Below are 16,130 nucleotides of genomic sequence, written 5' to 3' on the forward strand. Positions count from 1 at the left end.
CTGCTCTCAATAGTGCCACTTTATCACATTATGAGTGTTTTAATTTCTCTAGTCAGTTTTCTCACGAGTACCATGAAGGGTGGTAAGTCATGTGAGCATCTTGAGGATTCAGCTATGGGACTGGAAACTGCACTCTCTTCCACCTGAGGGAAAGAAAGGTCAGTAATTTGGTGGCCTCTACACACCCTCCCCCAGGGTCAGAGGGTCCCCAAGCTGAGAGACTCTCCTGCTAGCACCTGTGAGCAGCCTCTGATGAACAGATGCTCCTCCCTGACAAGCTGAGGAAATAGGATGGGCAAGAGGGAAGGCCTGGGATCATTTCTAGAACTGACTGGTAGTGGAAGAGGCTCCATCCCCACAGCATCCTCACCAGCATGTGTTGCTTCTGCTTGTTTGTTTTTAATATAGGCCCTTCTCACAGGTGTGTGTTGGTGTCTCATTGTGGTTTTGATCTGCACAAATGAGTAGGTCAGGAAGATGTGGTATAGACACAATGGAATACTACTCAGAGATCAAAAAAGAAACTTTCATCACTTGCAGCAACATGGAAGGAGCTGGAAGGATTATGCTAAGTGAAACTAGTCAGAAGGAAAAAGATAAACATCAGATCGTTTCACTTATAGGAAGAATTAGAGAAATGAATAAAGGTCAGGAAAAAAACCTTACAAGCTGACGTAGATCCAATGCACACAACAGAGCAGGGAAGGGATAGGATTCAAACAGGGGAGGGAGGAGCACAACGCACTGTGGTGACAGATCACAGATGCCAGGGTGGGGAGAACTATGGGAACTACACCTGAGGGGAGAAATCAAATACTGTGCAAAAATTAACAATGACATAAGAAAATAAATATAAAAAATAAAAATACTTCAGATGCAGAGAAAAAATGCAGAACTTTATCTTTCTAGAATAGTATGGATTAATTCATAATGGATCAAGTCACCAAAGATTTGTCACAAATTCAGAATGACAGTAAAAGACTTCACCTTATAAGACCCAGAACCTTCTCCTTATGCAGCGCTGGGTGACTGTTATGGTTAGGATCACTGTAAACCACACCCTCCTGGTCTTCCAAAGTAGAAAAATACCTTTTCCTGCTCTGCTCACAAAACCCCATTCCTGTGCTGGTTTCTCTCTCCTGGGCTCCAGTGCCAGGGCCTGAACACAAATTGACCAGGACCCAGAGGGGCTGCTGTTCCCTGTGGGGTGGCTCCTGGCAGCAAGGACAGCACATGGGCCCTTGGTGGGATGAGAGTGAGTTGGCTGTTTGGTTGGTGCCAGCTGAGCTCCAATCAGATCGGTCCATTTAGAGCCATGACTGGTCTGAAAAACCATGAATGGCACCTGTGAGAGCTTGTATCAGATGGTCCATTTACAATTCTGGCACTGTATGCAGCCTGTGGGCATCCATGAACTCTGGCAGGGATCCTCATTTAATGTGGCTACTAGAAAATGACCACTGGCCAATTCTACCCCAGAGGACAATCTGCCCCAGGGGACAAACCCACTGGGGCTGCTGTTCCCTCTTGGATGGCTCCTGGCAGCGTGGACAGCACGTGGCCCCTCAGTGGGTCTGAGAGTGACTCAGCTATGACAGGCCTGGCAGAAGCTGTGGCCACAGGAGATGCTCCCCGGGCCCCTGTCTCCAGGCAGATGCTGCAGGTCACCTCTGCCAGGAGGATCCCGTCGTGGCCATGAGATCATGACTGTCCCGCAAGGTAGGTGAGGAAGGTGAATAAATGGAGAGAAGAGGAGACGGTCAGGGAGCAGGTGACCACACCTGCCCTGGTCAGGCTGCAGGAGCCTCCTCCCTGCCCCGCACACTCTCACCCTCTCCAGTCTCTGCTCCCCACGGTGCCCCAGACTTTCCTCAACATGGACCCTCACCTGCCTTCTCTGCTCCCCACACCAGGAGGGAGGGCTCACAGGGCCTGGCATCACCTCCACTTTCTCCCCCACCCCCTTTCCCTGCAGCCAGGAGAGCAGCCAGGGGCTGAATGTCCCCGATGTGCCAGGCCCTGAGCTGAGACTCACAGGCATCAGTTCACCACCCTCACCGCTTCCCTAATCTCACCACACGCAGGTGAGGAAACAGGCTCTGGGGGTGAGTCCCTCTGCGGGTTCCATCCGTGTGCCGGGGGGACGGGCTGGAGTCCAGGCCCAAGGCGAGTCCCACGCTGCTGCAGGGGGCCCTGTGGCCCCAGTCAGATAGGATACTGACAAGCAGCTAAGAGAAAAGGCCTCACACCGTGGGGCTGAAGATCTGGCATCCCTTTGCTTTTTGTTCTTGGTCATAGAGAAAAATTTATTAGAGAGTATATTGGGCAGTGGATTGTACATGTCAGCAGACTGTGGGTGGATGGCGCGGAAAATTATCTGTTTAGAAATTAGTTATTAAACAATTTGGCCCACTTGACAATGGGAGACAATTTATTGAACATGCCTGACAAGCAATCCAGCACGATAATTCTAGTGGTCCTTCTTTTGCCTTCTCTAGAAGTTTCTTAGGAAAGTTTTTAAATGAAGTTAACTGTATTAAGAAGTTTCTAGGTAGAAAAAGTTCTGATAGCTGAGCAGCAGCTGGTCTCCAGCTGAAGGCCATATGCATAGAATAGTCTTTGGATGCTTAGGCTTTAGCTGATAGGGATGCACTGGCGGCTATCCACTGTCTTAGGTAATTGTCTAGCTGAAATAATAAGTTTTAGGGTTAGGTTTGGTTTTTTATCTATTAACCTTGATGGCTACTGTCTAGCTGAGACCTGTAGGAGACAGTAGTCCCTGGGAATAGAATACTCTAATTGTCTGTGCTTTACACATGATAATGTATTTTTTTCTGATTACTAAAAATGAATAAATAAAGACCTGCTGAGTCTCTCAGCAGAAGATACTAGCACCTCACCAAGTGTCAGTGTCTCCTCACTACCTCATCCCCTTCCCCTCAGTCCTTTACGCGGCTCCTAGGCCGTCTTTTCCTTTCAAGGACTTCTGACCCGACATTTTGCTGAAAGCTGGTCTGCGGCACCATGCCCCTTAGCACCCGCTGCTGCAGCTCCAGCTCCTGCCTGTGACCAGCCCTGTACCCGCCCGCGCCCAGCACCCCGGACCCTCACCCTGTCTCCTCGGGGTGACTCACCTCCCTGTCACCTCCTGCTCCCCTCTAGGGCTCAGATCATCTGTCACCTCCTCAGGGAGGAGGCCCAGCGGCTCTCAGGTCAGGGGCACCTCGCTCTGTGCTTCCGCGGCCCGTCTCCAGCTGGAATCTGAGTTACAGACACACAGTCCTGGGACAGTTCACTCTGCGCCCCAGTGCCTGGAGGAGGACACCCCAATATATGTCAGTTGAGTTAAAAAATTAATACAGTTACACAAAAAGCTCAGGAGGACTCTTATTTCTGGTAATGACTGGTTAGGACATTTCCATCAAACACAGACTGAAAACAATGTCTAGTGGTGGCATTTACCCTCCTTCAGAGCACAAAGATTTCAGATATTTCAAGGGCCATTATGTGAAGATTGATATTTATTCTTTTTGAACACAGAGGTCAGAACCTGGTCATTTCTGCAGCCTTGTTACCGAACGCCCGCCTCAGTTTCCCTCAGCCAATAAAAGGAAACCAAGTTTGAGGAAAAGGAAAGCGGTTTTATTTGTGGGCAGATGAAGAGGGCAGCAGACTCATGTCCAAAAGCCCACCGTCCTGCTCTCTGGCCGTGGGCAGGGGTATTTATACAGGGGGAGATGGGAAGGGGTCCGCGAAGGGAAGAGGGAAGGGGTCCGCACGGAGACAAGTGGGTGCCAGGTCCGCACAGAGATGGATGGGCACCAGATGGTTTTCATCAAGGGGAGGAGGAAGGGTCTGCAGGGAAACTGGTGGGCGCCAGCTTGTTTTTCTTCTCAAGGGGAGGGGGACGCTGCAATAAATGGGGAAAGACAAGCTATTAATCCTGTTAAGGCTAGATAAGGGGAATTGCAACAAATGGGGAAAAGACAAACTTGTTAACTACATCAGTCTCAGGGCCCAGCCTCTGTCATCACCTCCTCTCTCCCCTCATCTCCCTCCATCACAAGAGCAACATCAGGAGGAATTTTTACATCCAACTTAATGACATATGGCTGCCTGGGCAGGTAGTCAGCGCCCTCACTAAGAGGACCCAACCCTCAACCTGGATGTTTCCAGGGGATGTGACCACACTGAGGCCTCAGCCCCCTCAGCCCTGAGACCCTTCCCCACTGCAGCTCCACAGCAGGGGAGGCCATGATGTGAAATGTTTATTTTGTTTGATTTTTGCCCTTTTGTCCTGATTTTATTGTTTGCTTGGGTTAACATTTTCTTCCTTCCCCGCAATTTTCTAATTCACATCATTATAGCCACAAAAAATAATAGGAATTTTACAGTAAAAAAGAAAACACTATGTCCAATCCCAGTAGCTCAGAGCCGCCCTCAGAGCCGCCCTCTCTGCAGTGTCTCTACTCAGCGGTGTCTCAGCAGCCCCAGGAGTCCCTGCCCCTCCTGCCTCTGCCCTTGTGGGAAACCCTCACGCTGCATGACAGTGAGGAGGCAAAGGCAAAGTCCTGAGGTCAGTGACTGACAGTTTAAAATAGTTTTTTATTACTGTAGTTTTTGAGGTAACATGCGTTTACACACTGCACATGACTCAAAGTCAGAGACTCACCTCTTCAGATGCAGGTTCCCTCACCCGCCCATCTCCAATGCACCCACAGTCCTCCCCTGTGTCCTCTGGGTCTTCTTACTCCTTTTGCTCCCCACCCTCAACCCCCTCTGGTGCCTCAGTTCTGCAGCCAGACTCCAAGGGCACGTTAGATTTTATCTGTTCCTTTGCTGAGTTTCTGTATATTGCACATATGAGTCCTGTCATCTGGTATTTGTGGTTCTCCTGATTTATTTCACTTAGCATAATTTTACCCATTTCCACCCATGTCATTGTAAATTCAAGATTTCATGTACAGGCCACAAGAGTTCCCACCATCTATTTTATGCACATGGATTGTTTCCATAATTTGGCTATTATAAATTGCTGCAGGGGGCCTTGCTGCTCCAGCCAGATAAGACACTGGCAAGCAGCTAAGAAAAAGGGCCTCACACCCTGGGGCCGAAGATTTCCAAAGAGCCTCACACCATGGGGCTGAAGACTCCTTTTGCCTCACACCGTGGGGCTGAAGATTAATCTATAACCTATAGGCATGCCTTTGTTTTTTGTTCTTGGTCATATAAGAGAAAAACCTCAGAAAATACATTGGGCAATAAAGTATATGTATAAGAATATTATAAGCACATGGCACGGAGAATTACCTGCTTAAAAATTAAACACTGTAAATTTGTCCTGCCTGACAATGGGAAAGAGTTTGTTATACATGAATATGCCTGACAAGCAATCCAGGACAACGACTATAGTAAGTCCTTCTTTTGCTTTTTTTAGAAGTTTCTTAGGAAAGTTTTTAAATGAAGTTAATAGTGTTAAAGAAGTTTCCAGGTAGAAAACCCTGTTAGCTGATAACCAGAAAGCAGCTGGTCTCCGGCTGAAGGCCATATGAATAGAAGAGTCTTTTGATGCTTAGACTTAAGCTGTTAGGGGTTACTGGCGGCTATCGGCTGTCTTAGGTAATTGTCTAAACTGAAATAATGAGTTTTAGTGTAAGGTTTAGTTTTTTATCTATTAACCTTGAAGGTTGCCTTCTTGCTGAGAGCACATAGCAGCCAAAAGTCTATGGGAAAAGAATGCACTGATTGTTTCTGCTTTGCTTCCATGCATATGATGATGTCATCTTACTTCTCGCAAAAAATGAATAAATGTAGACCTGCTGAGCCCCTGAGTAGAAGATACTTGCACCTCATCAAGTGTCAGTGTCTCCTCACTACCTCATCCCCTTCCCTTCAGCCCTTAAAGTTTCACCTAGGCCGTCTCATCCTTTCGGGGACTCCTGACATGGCATTTTGCCGAGGCTGGTCTTTGGCAGTAAACATTGTTGCAATGAGCACAAGAGTGTGCATATCCCTTAAAATAAGCTTTTGCATTCTTTGGATAAATCCCAAGGAGTGGATGCTGGGGCCTCTGGCAGATCTATGTTTAATATTTTGAGGAAACTGCTTATTGTTTCTGTAAGGGCTGGACCAGATCCCGCAATAGTGTATGAAGATTCCTTCCCTCACACCTTGCCAACACTTGTTGTCTCTGGTCTTGTTAATATGAGTCACCTCACAGGTGTGAGGTGGTATCTCTTTGTGGTTCTGATCTGCATCCCCTGATGACGTGTGATGGGAGCATTTTCCATGTGCGTGTGGCCATCTGCATCTTCTTTGGAGAAGTGTCCACTTAGCTCCTCTCACCATTTTTGATTGGGTTGTTTTCTGGGTGTTGAGTCATATGTATTATTCGTGTATCTTGGATGTATGATGTGCAAATTATTTCTCCCCCCTCCCCATAGGGTGTCTTTACATTTAATGACAGTTTCCTTCACTGGGCAGGAGCTTGCAGTTTGATGTGTCTCCACTGGTCTGTCTTTGCTTCTGTTTCCTTGGAGCACAGAAGATATTGAGGGCAGTGAGTCTACTGTGTAGGACACAATATGGCGTCCACGTCATTGTACATTTGTCTAAAAGTCACAGCATGGACACTGCCAAGAGTGACCCCAATGTGCAGCCACGGCCGTGAGAGATGATGATGAGCAGGTTCATCACATGACAGACGTGCCGCTCTGGGCTTAGCATGTGATTAGGACATTATGCAGTTGAAGGGATTTTAGTAGGATTTGATTTTGAAAGTATTATTTCATGAGCACAGAGGAAAATTTTATACTCAAGAATTTGCATAGCTAAATGAATAACCCTCTTCCCACCACAGCCCTCCAGTAAGGCAGGCCACCTGCTCAAAACCAGTTAGCAATTTATCATTTCTCTTTCCAGAAGAATATATCTATGCCTGTATCTAGTCATTAGTGTTTACTATTATATTAGTACAAGAGCGTAAGACACAGAGTTGGAGAAATGATTGTAAATCAGATCATGTATCTGATAAAGGACTTGTATTTAGAATTGATATTATAAATGAAGTCTTACAACTCAACAATAAGAAAAGAAATGATCCAAATGCAAAAATGGACAAAAGACTTCACCACTGAAGGATACAGATGCCAGATAACTGTGATGCTCAAGATCACAGGTCATTAGGGAAAGAAGACTAAAAACAACAGTAATGCCACTGCATGCTTATTAGAAGGCAAAAGGCCCCCTAAAATGGGCCACACCCAGTGCTGACTGCAGCACAGGACCCCTCATCACTGCTGGCAGGATAGGATGACCCAGTCACTAGGGATGACCTGATATTTCTTTTAAAGCCAAACACAGAACAACCATACAGTCCAGCGAGCACTGTCCCTGCTATTTACCTAACTAATCTGAAAACTTGCATTTGCAAAACAACAAAGAAACCAAAACAAAAACCCTGCACATAAGTAAATGTTTATAGCAGAACCCCCACTAAGTGCAAGCTGCCCATAGTGACTTCCTTCCAAAGACAACAATAACTAAAGAAAAGAAAAACAAAAGTGCATATTTGTACACTTGATGTGCTGATGGAGGATGGCCTGAAATGGAGGCCATTGTGCCTGAGCAGCTCTGCTCACAGGTGTCATCAGCAGAGGAAACTTTGAGAAACTGTCAGCCAGAGGCACTAGGGAGACATGGTTGGAACTTCATGTGGTGTCTTTGGTGAGATGTGGGAGCATGAAAAGAATATTCGGAAAATAAATGAAATCCAAATACAGCGCAGTGTTTAGTGAAAGTGCATTAAATATTGCTTCCTTAGCTGCTCAAATGCATTGTGGTCACATGAGATGTTAACAATTTGGAAATGATGTGGATTATACAGGAACTCTACTACCTTTGCCATGTCTGTGAATATAACAGTATTTTTAAAATATTGCTTGAAATTAAATTTTCAATTAAAATAACATTTAAAAAAATAGCCCTCAACAAAGTATAGTTTGTAGAAGGAAACTATACAAACTATATATATTTCCCGAGGTATTGCACTGAAGGGACTAGAGAGTGGAGTTCTGGGAGAAAAGCTAGAAACCTCACACACAGGGGAGGCTCCTGAGTTTCCTCTCCTCTGAGCCCTGCTTCTCTGACTCCTCACAGAGCATCTCACTCCCAGGACGCCGCCCTCCTGGACCCCCAACTCTGCCCACCTCAGCCCCCGCCCCGTCCTGGCGGCTCCACCAGAATCCGGAACAGCGCGGCAGCGCCCCCGTGTGGCCACAGGGCTGAGCACAGGAGACCGGAGCTGCCCTTTCTCCTGCTCAGCCAGGCCCTCCCCAGGCTCCCTGGTTGGCCGCGGGAGAACAGTGTCGCTGTCACGTTAAGGGTCCTCAAACTTCCTCCCAAGTGAGTAACTATAGTTACAGGCCTCAGGGAAAAGCCAGGTGTCGAGGTCATAAAAGTTGCTCCCCCAGTTCTGAGTTCCCAAATTATAGTTTCCCTCAATCTCTTTGGATGGGAACTTGGGCTCCAGAGTCCCTGTGATTTGCTCCTGCTTCCAGGGAAGAAAGTGCCTCTTCCTGAGCATCAGCCCTAAATTCTCCATCCCTAGGTTTGGTGAGGGACCACATAACAGACTCTCAGGCTCTGTTCTAGACCTTCTGAGTCTTCATGAGTGTCCAGGTGACTCCTGTGCTCACTGAAGTGGGGGCTCCCTGTTCTCCATGTCATCTCCATGTGGGGTCAGACTGTGCAGTTGGCTCTAGGGGTGTCTGCTCAGATTACACATCACTGTGGAATTGGGGGTCCAATTCTGCTCCTTTCTCTTGCTCAGTAATCACTTTCTGGGTGACCCTTACATGCTCAAGACCTTAAAAATCATTTACATCACATCATCTCCCAGGTCTATTACTTACCTCAAACATTTCACCTGTGCCCCAGATTCGTCTGTCCAACTGCCAACATCACTTTCAATTCTAATAGATCTGATTCAACTTTCCTAAAGTGAATGCTTGGGTTGCACAATTATGGGTCTTCTGGAGTCTCCCCATGTCACTGAGGCTCCACCTCTCTGCCTGCACAGTCTGAGACACCGAATGTCATCCTTGACCCTTTCTCACAGCCCAGGAGTAGGAAACACTGTAAAGTCCATGTCTACATATGCACAGTCCCATCACTTCCTGTTATTTCCCTGCTCACCCTCAACGAGCCCCCAACCTCTCTGCCCTGGGACCTGCACTGGTTTCCTCCATTTCTCTTCCCCCCTCTCCCCCTTCCATGCTGCACAGCAGCCAGACTGAGCTACCAGAGAGAAGTCCCACAAGTGTGTATCTGTTCAGAAGCTCTTGTCACCCCACATCTTACTCAGAGTCAAACCCTCCCAACATCCTCAGGCCTGAATGATCCAGGTGCACACAGATCCCATCTCCATTGGCCTCTGCTCAGTCCTTGGCCTCCTTGCTCATGTCAGTCACACAGATACATTCCTGCTCGGGCATCTGCACTGGAGGTTGTCCTGCCTGGACTGAACTTCCCTGCACATCACATCCTTGTGGGCAACATGTCCATCAGCTTTTTCTCAAAGGTCACTTGAGTGAGACCCACACTGACCACGCTGGGAAGATAACCATCCTGTCACCTTCCCACATCCCTTACCCACTTCTAACCAGACACGCGTGGGTTACTGTCTGATATGCTGTCATACAGTCCCCAGTCTCCTCTCCCCACTAGGACACACTCTCCTCAGGCTGCAAGTTGTGCGTGTTTTTATTTCATTGGGTTTTCCGAGTTGCATAAACAGTCAGTCACACATCTGGTGCAACAGTTATCAGTTGTGTCATCATTGTAGACCACTTCCCCATTCTAGAGACAGTGTCTTTATTAATGTGACACATTACACAGGTGTATTTCTTTTGAAAAGGGGTTTGTAGTTGTTTTTTTTTAAGATTTATTTATATTTGTGTAGAAGAACTGGGGTGTAGGTCGGAGTGTATGGGTGGGGTTGGTAAGAGGATTCACCAGAGAAAGTGGGGAGCAGAACAGGCAGATTTACTGAAATACACTGCTAAGGGGAGCAGCGGGCAAAACAGGAGAGGTCTGCTGCATCGTAAGTGGGTAGCTCCCTGGCTGGGGATTGAACTCAGGGTGCAGAGGTGATAGCGCTGAGACTTAACCCATGTTCCACCAAGGAGGCCCAAGTTCCTAGGCTTATGGGTCCTATTTTTCAGCCAGCTATGACAATAACTGGCTCCATCAACCCATGGGTCGCGATTAGCACCAGCACTGGGGTTACTACATTTAAGGGCAGGGTTACAGGGGGAAGCTGTAGAGAAAAATAGAAATCTATCAGGAACTTATCTAAATCCATCAGGAAATTATCAAATCCTCCTCTCTAGTAATACCAGGATTTTGTTGGAAAAGATGGAAAGAATAATCCAAAAAAAGTCCTAAATGAGGCCAAAAATCAGATGAGTTTGGAAATCCATCTCATCAGACTCCTGCATGCAGGGGACACCCTGGGCCTTGTAGGGACAATGACAGATGCTCCTGCTGCTGTCAGAGACAGGGACCAAGAAGACATGAAGCCTGGTCTCTAAACATCAAAGAGAATAGGCATAAAGCAAAAAAACAAAACAAAACAAAAAATAGGAATCCATAGGAACGCTAGACCCTGAGCTGAGCCTGGGCTGACCCGGCCACACAAGCACTCCCTGCTCAAACATGACAGCACAAGGCCAGGTAGGGTCTGACCCTGTGATCACAGGCCCTGCTGGGACAGGTGCTCCTGAAGGACAAGGACAAAGGAGCAGAGAGATGACCCCTGAGGAGTGACCATGTCAAAGCCCCCGATGCACTGAACCCCGACTGGACACAGGCCCCGTCCCCCTAGGCTCCTCACAGCCTCTCCAGCCCCCACCTGCCCAGACTCAGCACAGCAAACACGTGATTCTGAAAGGTTTCCTATTCATTTCATCTCAAATTTTAGGAATCATTTTTATTAGCCCACCAAACCCATCAGGCAAGCTTACAAACAGTAATTTCAGAACTCAATTATTATTTCAAGAGGGAAGTAGTTACTATTCTTGAGGAAATCACAAAGACAGGTAGACACAGACTAAGCTACTTCTGCTGGAGCAGGAAAGTCATCAGGAAGAGACACAGGTAAGTGTGGGGAGGGCCTGGTGGGCAGGGCTGGGCCAGTCTCCCCACCTCCTCACATTATCTACTAAGAACAGAAACACATCAGATGCCCTTTGCAGCAAACGAAACCAGAAGATCTTAAAGTCACAAAGTGCGGATGAGAAGAAATCCTGCATCACTCAGCCCCCACAAGGCAGCTGGCTCACACTGTGAAGGAAAAGGATCATAAAAGAATTCAAAGAAACACCCAAGTGTCACATTCTCCATAGTCCACCGCATCCTCAGAATGTCCCCCTCACAGCTTCCCCATCACCCTCCCAGTCCCCTGCGAATCTCCACTTTACTGGGCTCTCTCTGGTGTTCACTTCCATCTCTGGCTTGTTCTCCTTCTGGTGGTTCTGTTCCCAGACGCTGCCCTTATAAGCCCTGTCTCAGCCCAGGTGAATCCCACCTACATATGCCCACACCCTACTCCAGGTGCCCGCCATCAGGCATGCATTCAGGACCGCAAGGATCCATCATCAATCCTAATGGCAAGAAAAGCCTGACAATCATTTACCCTACACACACTTACCTGCAGCCTGAGTGCAGCTTCCTCCTTGTCCTCCTGTGGGAAGAAGCACCATGTGAGACCAGAGAGGAGCCAGGCTATGAAATCCTAAAGGAATCCCCAAGTGTGGACCACAGGGAAGTTTCCAGAACTGTGACTGGACAGTTAGGGCAGGACCAAGAAATACCAAGAAAGGAGATGAGAGGGGACTGGACCAACTGCCTCCTGGGTCTGTCCTCAGCAGGGCCCTTCCCCTCTGCTGTTTGCTGGAATCAGGGCCCCATCACCAGAATTATCAAGGTGAACAATGTGATTCATTTTCAAAAATGCTTTACAAAAGAGGGTTAGTAATCAGCTCCAGACTGGGCAACACACGTGTGTGGATGGTTGTACGGTAAGTAAAAACCGTGTCAGGCTTTTTGCACTCCCGCCATTCGATTAAATGCATGCCTGATGGCGGGCACCTGGAGTAGGGTGTGGGCATACGTAGGTGAGAATCACCTGGGCTGAGAGTGCGCTTATAAGGACGGTGTCACGGGGATGCCAGTGGACCAGCAGAACCACCAGAAGGAGAACAAGTGAGAGGGCAGCACCAGTAGAGAAGCAGAGGCTACGAGAGAACGCTGGACAGTCCAGAAAGAGTGAAGATTTGCGGGGACTGGGAGGCCTGCCAGCCCCCCCGCTGCCCCCTCCTCCATACCCCTGCCTGCCGTGTACCTGGTAAACTCAATAAAAGCCTAAAAAAGCCACCAAGGGCTCCAGGACTCCTCCTTCACCTGTCTGCTCGGGTCATAGAGAACCTGCCCTGTGCTCATCCTGCTGCTACAATGGTACTTCCCATTACCAGCTAGGGCTAGTTCTACCTGCGTCCTGAAAGCCCCCGTGGACATGATCCCCCCACTTCCTTCCCTACCTGAGCACTTCTTCTTCCACATCACAGCTGCACCAGTGCAACTCCAGTGAGCACAGCTCCAAGAACCAGGCCAGCAATGATGCCCGTGGTGGGGACGGAGGACTGAGGAGGGGGCACTGGAAGGAAAGGGAAGGGAAGGGACGAGGAGACCCTGAGCCCCAGGCCTCCATCTGATGCTCTGAAGGTCTCCAGAAGGGCTCCTGATGCCCCTGAGAAGCTCTGTGCTACGTTCCCCTCCTTACCCCAAGTCAGGATTCGGGGTTCCAGCAGCCCCTCATGCTGCACATGGCACGTGTATCTCTGCTCCTCTCCAGAAGGCACCACCACAGCCGCCCACTTCTGGAAGGTTCCGTCCCCCCCAGGCCTGGTCTCCACCAGCTCCGTGTCCTGGGTCAGGTCCTCCCCATCTCGCTGCCAGGTCAGGGTGATGTGCGCAGGGTAGAAGCCCAGGGCCCAGCACCTCAGGGTGACCTCATGCTCAGAGATGGGGTGGTGGGTCACGTATGTCTTTGGGGCATCTGAGGAGAAGGGTGGAACTTACACACTCTGGGTTTTTCTCTCATGGACCCTGAAGAACCCTCCTGTGACCATCCTCAGAATGGACAGGGCAGTGGGTTAGGAAAGAGGAAGCACAAAATCTAAAAACCAGCCTGGTCTGGGGAGTCTGGGATAATCTCTTATTCCTTAGAAAGTTCTAGAATTAGGAGGACAACTCTGGATAGGAGGACGCAGTTCTCTAGGGAGGAGAGCACAGACTTTTGCTCCTGACCTGGAGACTCAGAAATGCAGGAGTCAGATCAGAAAAATGTCCTCAGACCAGTAACAAGACCCTGAGGGAGAAACTGATGGTTCCCAAGAGGGCTGCCGGGTCAGAAGGATCCGGTGAAGGGTGATTCCAGGGCTGGTCTCCCCTCAGGCTCAGGAGAGACTGGATTCCTTAACTGTTCTGAGGAAAAGTGGGGTCCTCTGGGCAGTCAGGAAACCCAGGGGGGATCCTCCCCCCCTGACTAGACAGGGGGCGCTGCTGTGACCCTGACTCCCCGAGTGCCGGCCTGAGGGGGGTTGGGAGACCCGCGGCCCGTCTTACCTACGCGCTGCAGCGTCTCCTTCCAGTTCTCCAGGTCTCTGCGAAGCCCCTCCACGCACGTGCCCTCCAGGTAGTTCCTCAGCTGATCCGCGTATCCCGCCGCCTCCAATTTGCGCCGGGAGATCTGGGCGGCCGTGTCCGCCGCGGTCCAGGAGCGCAGGTCCCGGTTCAGGGCCAGGTAATCGGCGCCGTCATAGGCGGACTGACTGTACCCGCGGAGGAGGCGCCCGTCGGGCCCCACGTCGCAGCCGTACATCCACTGGAGGGTGTGAGAGCCTGTCCCCGCCCCGTCACCCCGCGTCACCCCGCGGTCACCCCGCCCGCCCCCGCCGGGAATAAACCGAAACCGACGCGGGAACCTCGCGGGGAACGTCCCGGGGCTCGTCCCGGGTCGAGGGTCCGGCGGGTCCCCCTGCCTCGGGGGACGCTCGGGCCGGGGTCTGGGGTCCCGCCCGCCCGCGGGGGTGGGGTCGTGAGCGCCCCGGGCCCGCCCCGCTCACCGGCCGCGCTCTGGTTGTAGTAGCGGCGCAGGGTGAGCAGGTTCTCTCGAATCGACTGCGCGTTGGTCTTAGCTCTCCGCGTCTCCCGCGCCCAGTACTCCTGCCCCTCCTGCACCATCCAGGGCGCCTGCGGCTCCATCCTCTGGCCCGGGGAGTCGCTGTCGAACCGCGCGAACTGCGTGTCGTCCACGTAGCCCACCTCCACGTACCGAGGCTCCCCGAGGCCGGGCCGGGACATCGCGGTGGAGAAATACCTCAGGGAGTGGGAGCCTGGGGGCGGGAGGGGAGACCCGGGCTGACCCTCCTCCTGTGGGTCCCGGGGAGACGGGGCAGGAGGGGAGGAGGGCGAGGGGGCTCCTGAGATTGAAATGGGGCAGCTGATGAGAAGGCTGCAGACTCAGAGGGGCAGCTGGAGGCTGAGAGGGACAGAAAGGGGTCAGGGCAGGGTGGGGTCAAGGGGGACAACAGGGTCAGCAGTGGGGGTGAGGAGTCTTTCCTGGGGCCTTGCCCCCGCCTGGGGTTCGTCTACTACCCCCGTCCTCAGTGGCCTTTTCTCTCCAAAGCCTGCACTCACCTGCCCAGGTCTCTGTCAGGGCCAGGGCCCCCGAGAGCAGCAGCAGGAGAGTTGGGGGCCTCATGACGGGTTCTCGTGAAGTCTGGGGAGACTGAGTCCACACTGGTTGCAGCTGTGATGCTGATTGGAGTCTTTGGAGACCTCCAGGCAATGGGGAGTGAGAACTGGGGGTGACACACCAGTATTCAAAGGAGGTCTTGACACCTGTTGTGGGAGAGAGATGTGAAAACGTGGGGAGATGAGGAATCCCCAAGAGTAACCTTCCCTGCCCCCTGCACAGCCCACAGGGCTGAGACACTGAGAACCACACCAGATACGTGGGTCTTTGCTTTCCCCTCCTCTCCTGCTCCAAGGCCATTGCCACACTGTTGCCTCCCTGAGTCCAGGCCCGGGACTGGGGCAGCGATTTTTTAAGCTTTTTTGTTTCAGGATCTCTGCAGTTTTACAAATTAGCCAGAACCCAAGTATAAGTTTAGGAGGTTAAAGCTCTCAGTATTTGCTACATGAGGAATAAAAACAATTTAAAGATATTTTCATTTAATTTAGAATAATATTAATAACCCAATGTTTGTTCCAAGTGTCTTAAAGAAATGTAGATATTTAATGAAAATAATCAGGGTCATGAGTGGATCTTTTACAGCTTATATTTTTGCAATTTTTCTTCTCTCTCTCACTGGAAGCATGTTGGATTGTCATAGTTTCTCCTGCATTTACTCTTTGTTTTGGTTGGCCGATGGAAAACTATACAGCCTCTCTGAAATATGTGAAAATAGCATTTTAAGTACTTTTCACATAATTGTGACTATTTAACTTTGTTCCACTTCTGCAATAAATTGAAACTATACAAGTGGTGGTTTTTCAAATATTATGTACAAAGTGAGTGGTAGAAGAGTATCATTGGATGTTTTCTGTTCTGTTATATTAATTCCATAGGCCTCTACTGATTATTAATCTTGAACTAATACATGACTTTAAAAAGTGATGCATTAGTCAAATTAAAGAGCTCTGCACAGCAAAAGAGACAATAACCAAAGCAAAGAGAAGCCCCACCGACTGGGAGAACATTTTTGCACCCAACACTAATGATAAAGGACTGATCACAAAAATCTGCAAAGAGCTGATGAGACTCAACAACAACAAAGAAAATAATCCAGTCAAAAAATGGGCAGAAGAGCTAAAAAGAAACTTCTCTGAAGAGGAAATGCAAATGGCCAACAGGCATATGAAAAAATGTTCAACATCACTTGTAGTCAGGGAAATGCAAATCAAAACTACCATGAGATACCATCTCACACCAGTGAGAATGGCAAATATTAAAAAAACTAGCAACAACAAATGTTGGCGAGGGTGTGGAGAAAAAGGAACTCTCC

General features: G+C 49.6%; 2 protein-coding genes and 1 pseudogene across 9 annotated transcripts in view; all 3 read right to left on the minus strand.

Annotated features, from left to right (window-relative positions):
* The window catches only part of LOC119251306 (class I histocompatibility antigen, Gogo-C*0203 alpha chain-like), a 30,763-nt pseudogene extending 27,548 nt beyond the window's left edge, over window positions 1-3,215 (minus strand).
* Window positions 1-16,130, minus strand: part of LOC119252167 (saoe class I histocompatibility antigen, A alpha chain-like) — a 131,391-nt gene that overhangs the window by 90,411 nt on the left and 24,850 nt on the right. The gene's annotated exons all lie outside the window — the stretch shown is intronic.
* Window positions 11,245-14,870, minus strand: LOC119252169 (class I histocompatibility antigen, Gogo-B*0103 alpha chain-like). Its single transcript, XM_054698615.1, is given in 8 exon segments — window positions 11,245-11,343; window positions 11,711-11,743; window positions 12,600-12,632; window positions 12,635-12,715; window positions 12,842-13,117; window positions 13,687-13,962; window positions 14,187-14,456; window positions 14,761-14,870. Coding segments are annotated over 8 exon segments (1,038 nt in total). The 5' UTR covers window positions 14,825-14,870; the 3' UTR covers window positions 11,245-11,338.

The sequence above is a fragment of the Talpa occidentalis genome, unplaced genomic scaffold (assembly GCF_014898055.3).
Source record: "Talpa occidentalis isolate TD23 unplaced genomic scaffold, MPIMG_talOcc4v2.1 talOcc4.2, whole genome shotgun sequence".
Taxonomy (NCBI): Eukaryota; Metazoa; Chordata; class Mammalia; order Eulipotyphla; family Talpidae; genus Talpa; species Talpa occidentalis.